This window comes from Lycium barbarum, chromosome 2 (assembly GCF_019175385.1).
Source record: "Lycium barbarum isolate Lr01 chromosome 2, ASM1917538v2, whole genome shotgun sequence".
NCBI lineage: Eukaryota > Viridiplantae > Streptophyta > Magnoliopsida > Solanales > Solanaceae > Lycium > Lycium barbarum.
The window spans coordinates 119969257-119975694 of record NC_083338.1 but is presented as its reverse complement, the minus strand read 5'-3'; the positions used below and the strand labels follow the sequence as shown (position 1 = coordinate 119975694).

Here is a 6438-nt window from a genome sequence, read left to right as displayed (position 1 = left end):
TGATTCGCAATGTGATCCCAATTACAAACGGTCGGTTCTTTGAATAAGGAGTTTGGATTAGTATTGACATTTTAAGAGATTTTTTTCTTACTTCTCCCAAAACAGGGTGTATATAATCTCATCAATTTTTTCTGTCTAGGATTATGTAATAAGAGCCGCATAATTTCAATGCCATGAGTTCTACTTATATAAATTACTTGACTACCACTTTTTTGGTAACTACTTTTTGAAATAAATTAGTTGACAAAATAGAGAAAATGTTTGACCTTCGAAAATCGTAAGTAGGTAGCAACAATTAAATCATACTTTAAACTTTAAAAAAGGTAAAATAGTTAAATGATAAAATAATTCAAGGTTCTTTTTAAGGAGTAAAAACATAATCTTGCAACAACTAAACTAATATGTTCTACGCGGGGGTGTAGAATTTGATTTCATTTGCCAAGCTTCATTTACTTATGTTCTGTATGTGATGTCGGACACAAGTGTTCGGCTTGTTATAAGCAGTGTAAGAAGGAGCATCTTATTTTGGGTTCGGATTAGACCTTATGGATGGGTCGGATCCTTTTGGATTGGGTTAAAAATTTATGTGGATCAATACGTTGAGGTCATTTAAATTAATATTTTACTAAATGCCATATAATTATTCCATTAATGAATGGGCAGTTTTAAGCTTAAATATAACATTAGGGGCAAATTTGATCGAATAAGTGAAAGGAAGGAAGACATTTTGTAGTCATATCTAATACATTCCGGACATTTTTTACCCCTTTCCCATTTATTTAATAAAGCAAATGGAAGACATAATAATTGAAAAGTCCTAGGTGAAGAAAAAGGTACTCCTATGTCCTAATTTATCCAATTTATGTGGCACATTTCGGAAATCAATATTCAAACTAACTTTTCTTTGATCATAATTTTTTATGCCTTTAAATAATTTGAGTTTTCAATCATTGTGACTTAGAGTATTTTTGACGTAGTTTTCAAATATGTAAATTTTATTTTCACGAAGTTAAAAATTATATGTCAAAATTAACAGATTTGACTCAATTTCCGAAAGATCCCGCATAAAATTGGGAGGGAGTAATAAAGTTTGGTTTTGTGTGTGTGTGTGTGGGGGGGGGGGGGGGTCGTTGGAGGTGTGGGGAGAGTCCACGTCTGTGTGTGAATATTGTATCAGTATCAGTTAAACATACCAAGACTACCATAAAAACCACATGCCTAGTGCATAGTTTCTTTTAACAAATCCAAGGTTCAGCCATATCTAAAGGCAAAAGCATATCAGGAAAAGGCAGTTTACCCTATTCACAGGCAAATATGAACATAATATGCACATTTCTTCTAAAAGATAAGTACTATAATAACAAGAACCAGAATTACATATGTCGCGAGAAATCAGAAAAGGAAGTGCAATATTCTGGAGTTAGGAAAGGAAAGTTAATACAGATCTATGAACATCAAATAACAAGCATAAAGAACATCAGCATGATTTTAAGTAAAGCAACTCATTTGACATGTACCTTCTTGACCAAGCAATTATGCTGGAAAATGGCAGTAAAGTACTGAAATCAGGTTCAGTAAGAGAATCAAACGAACATAAAACCTAACATGATCTCATTAAGAAAACGAACTGTTAAAAAAGAATAGGCATATATAAAAATAAACCATTAACAGGCAGTAGTGTTTGATTTGCAGAACCTCAAGACAAACTATGTCGCGACTATATCAAGAACTTCAATTGGTTCCTTCCCAATTGATGGAAGCACCTGCAATGTGGGAAAGGAAGGTTGTTGATGATAACCACTTCCGAAACAATGCCAGTTTAATAATAGGCAGCATACCTAACCACCCTAAACTTGGTACGTAAAAGCTATCAACTAGCCAAGTTCGGGGCCGGGGGTGGGGGGGGGGGGGGGGGGGGGGGAGGGTTGTAATTAAGACTTCTAATAGTCAAGAGGGATCTGAATAAAAAGCGTCGAATTTAGGGGTGGCTTTCGATATTCTGCCTTATATAATAAAAGCACCTTCTGCGGCATCAACTTGTTTATTGAAGTCTCCAATGAGAAGCCTCTAGTGCAAATCCTACCTGAAGTACTTATCAGATCATTCTATGCCAAGAAACATTAATGAGATTCAGTGATCAATAGACAAACTACTGCTACAATTGTTATTGATTCCATGAAATTCATCTACCTCAACCCTCAAGATCTTATAAATTTCTCTTTCGTTTTTTTATTCCCCCTCCCCCCCCCCCCCCCCCACCCCCACCCCCTTTTTTTTTCCTCCTTTCTAGTTTGATGACGGTGGTGTGCGAGCAAGCTTACGTACACCTCAACTATTTCACCTTGTACGTGCTACCTCCTACCAGTACAGGTAACGGGTAACTCTGTTCCACCAAGGCTTAGGCAGATTGAAAGAGTCACCTAGTTGCTTCCGCTGAGAGTGAGCCTGACACCTCATGGTTCTGTTCCAACCATAGCTCTTTGAACTTAAAATCTTTGAACAACTACTTTTTCTCTCTCTCTCTCTATTGCGTTCCATGATAGCTTCATTGGATAAAAAGACACAGATAACCCAAATATATTATTTCCTGAAATACAGATGGACCTTTCACACTTATCAAAACTTGTGACTGGATACTAATGTCCTGAACTGACATTAGGGTCTTTTTCCTTGAGTTCTATGTAGGATTATCTCTCGAGAGAATCAAATAAAAGAAAGAGAAATTAGTGCTCCAGTTCTTTCTTGCTTTCAGCCATTCAACCATATAGAAAAACACCGAAGCCCCAGCTCTGTTTCCACGCCTAGAGCAAGATCAGCAATACCATTAGATTTTCTTATCTTTGATCCTGACTCAATGTATTGTTCTTCCCAAATCAAAGGTTTCTGATCAGAAATAAAGCTAATTATTATTGCAATCACGTAAACCAAAGCTTAAATAATCAGTAATTCTGTAGAGAGATAACAACATGAGTGGACAAATGTGATGTAAGAAATTGGTTACTATAAATTAGGAAAGAAAAACGGAGAGGAAAAGAGTGGACAAACAGAGATGGCTAATGATAGAAACTAAAGCAAAGTAGTATAGATCATTAGCTTTATTACACTGTATATATAGAAAGCATATAAAACGCTCATATAGCATAATAAAAAGTCAAACATGGTACATCCAATTCAAATACTATAAAAGAATTACAATTTCTACTCCTACAAGAAAGTATCCAATGTGTTCTGCCAAACATCTCCATGTCATGGCCCATATGCTGCAAACTTCATAGACTGAGATGGAAATTCCAAAACATCAGTTGGGTACTTTGTAATGGAGAGACAGTAGCATATAATTTACTCAAGGAGTAGAGGGTTTGTGTGGTGGAGAAAATGAAGGAAAAGTTGGTTTGGGTATTTCCGGGATTTCAGGCTTTGGCACAGCGGGGACTGCTGGCTTTGGAAGCTCTTGGACTTTTGGCTTTGGTAATTCTGGAATTTCTGGCTTTGGCATAGCCGGGATCTCAGGCTTTGGCACAACTGAGACTTCTAGCTTTGGAAGCTCTAGGACTTTTGGCTTTGGTAATTCTGGAATTTCCGGCTTTGGCATAGCCGGGATCTCAGGCTTTGGCACAGCTGGGACTTCTAGCTTTGGAAGCTCTGAGACTTTTAGCTTTGGTAGTTCTGGAATCTCCGGCTTTGGCACAGCCGGGATCTCAGGCTTTGGGACAACTGGGACTTCTACCTTTGGAAGCTCTGGGACTTTTGGTTTTGGTAGTTCTGGAATTTCTGGCTTTGGTATAGTCGGAATCTCAGGCTTTGGCACAGCTGGAACTTCAGGCTTTTTCATAGTTGGTGCAACCTCAGTCTTCGGCACTGCTTGAATTTCTGGCTTTTTCAAGGGAGGAAACTCGGGTTTCGGCATTGCTGGAATCTCAGGCTTCGGCATAGCAGGAAGCTCGGGTTTTGGTACAGTTGGCATTTCAGGCTTTGGCAATGTCGGTAACTTGGGCTTTGGGGCAGCTGGTAGCTCAGGCTTTGACAAAGCTGGTAACTCGGGTTTTGGGACAATTGGTAGCTCGGGCTTTGGCAAGGTTGGAACTTTCGGAAGTTCTGGTTTAGGAATCTCAGGGAGGGGAATCTCTAGAAGGTGGCGTGCAGTGGCACCAGTTATGCTTCCACGAATGGCAAATAAATTGAGAAATGCAAGTACTAAGAGGGAGAATAAGTGGTAATGCTGAGCCATTTTTCTCCAGATCTTAGAAGATTAAAGAAAATATACAAAGAGTTCAATGTGATTCGGATGAGGGATTGTCTTTAAGTCTATTGCTATATATATATATATATATATATATATATATATATATATATATATATATATATATGTTTTACGAATGCATGCGACAAGGACTTCAGGATTTTGTTTGTTAAGTAAGGACCTGTGTAGTTGAACTTCTCATCCACTTAGCTTACACTTTCATTGCACAAAAGTCAATCTGGATGACCTAATTACATAATATTCTAAATCTGTCACAGATATATAGGCTATGCTGGCAACCTGCTAATAATCCTTTACTTAGCTGATTTCATTTTCTTGAAAAGAGAAAAGTCCTGGATTCACATTTTACCGAAAATGTCTAAACAAAAAGGTTATTTTCTTTACATATAAAAACAGAGGTGTGCAAGAGAGTGACACTTGAAGTCTGGCGAATCAAAAACAGACAATTGACGTGCCCGAGTTTACAGAAGCATAAACTAACGATGATGGCTTTAACTTGGAATACATTATCCTCAGCTATTCCATATAAAATGGTGGAATATTGCAAGTGACATACTTTTACAGTTTATACAATTTTCCAAGAAATAAAACAATTCAATAGCTGAAAGAATAGCATATCGAATCTAAGATAAAAGGACAGTTGCATTGCATATAGCTTTGATATTGATACAGAGCCACGTAAAATAACACAATAAGACGGTTGTGTTCGGAAAATAAATAATTTTTTTAAGCTGAGAAGTGGATATCTCGCTTTCTTTAAGTAGATTCAAGCTTAATGTGTCGAATTTTCACCGACCCAGCAGTAATACTCTTGACTTGTTCCCTCTAGGACGCAAAGTCCCTACCACATCAACTCTCGACTAATTTTTGGTACAAAGCTCCACCACAAAAAAACATCTTCAACAAAATAAAATTCTCCCTTTCCACAAAACTAACCTCAATTTTTCATGCACTCCACCATATTTTCACACATCATTACAACTTTCAAGGTACAATGACACATATTAACAGGCGTGAGGAACCTCCCCTGGAATAAATTAGGAGTTAGTAAGGTAATAAAGTTGATTAACGATACGTGAGAACACGGGTTGGTGGAAAATTTGGTGTTTAAAATAAAAAGTGGTAGAACATAGGAGAACGGTTAAATGAAATTATGCCGACCACTTTAGATCATGGGATAATGGATCATCATCATATTATTATAAAAGTGGGGAGAACTTAAATGAAAAGTAGATTACAAAAATGTCCATAAAAATTGAATGACATTTTTATCCTTCAATCAAAAACTACTGTTTTAATATTTTGTACAAAAATGTGAATATACACTTCAAAGACGAAACACAGCTTTAAATATACACTTTAAAGTTACCATTACAGGGCTACATCACGTTCATAGAATCATGGTATGCATTAAATTTAGGCATTTGTTTTTGTTAGTTACAGTCCTTTGATTAACTTTTCTTGACCGCAGAGTTTATTATCATTATATTAATGTACAATGTATCTGTTAGCTTCTAAAATGTACTCCCTCCGGATCAAAAAAAGAGTTTACTTAGGCATTTGCACACCCCTTAAGAAAATACTAACTCACCAGCTTTAAATAAGTTATTTAACTAAACTACCCCTAATTAAATAGACATTGGGATTTGATCATACAACACTTAATAGAGGCAAATATGAAAAAACAAGATTAATTCTTTCTTAATTTTCTAAGTGAACTCTTTTTTTTATCCAAGAAAAAAAGATTAAGTGAACTCTTTTTTTTACCCGGAGGGAGTATATACCATTTGGCATTTAATAGTGAAGAAATCTAATAGTCACTTTGGTGACTTTTTCACTCCCTAATTAATGTGAAATTGTTTATTTCCACTCCCTAATTCGTTGTATTATGAGGCTTCGGTGAACCAGAGATCCACAACAAAGGATTAAGGTTAAAGTTGAATGAAGTAATTGTGGGGTTTTAACTCCATATTTCAGATTACCATAGATGAGGCAAATATACTTGCCTTCGTTTTCTCTGTTCATAGTTGGTTAGAGGTATATTTATAGTTTCTGAAATTTTACCTGGGTTAATCCTTTTTTTTTTTTTTTGGTATATTTTTTGTGTCAATTTTATCTTATGTTTTGTGATTGTCTTTAAACTCTTTGAAGGGTCTGTATCACCATTTTAAATTCTC

General features: G+C 36.2%; 1 protein-coding gene across 1 annotated transcript; it reads right to left on the bottom strand.

Moving 5' to 3' along the window:
* Nucleotides 1–3343: 3343 nt before the first annotated feature.
* On the bottom strand, nt 3344–4228 carry LOC132628823 (protein PELPK1-like). Its single transcript, XM_060344587.1, has one exon. The coding sequence runs from the start codon at nt 4226–4228 to the stop codon at nt 3344–3346; it is 885 nt and encodes a 294-aa protein (XP_060200570.1).
* Between the last annotated feature and the right edge of the window lie 2210 nt (nt 4229–6438).

Coding starts and splice junctions, on each gene's coding strand:
- LOC132628823 (XM_060344587.1), bottom strand. CDS start 4,228: ATGGCTCAGCATTACCACTTATTCTCCCTCTTAGTACTTGCATTTCTC.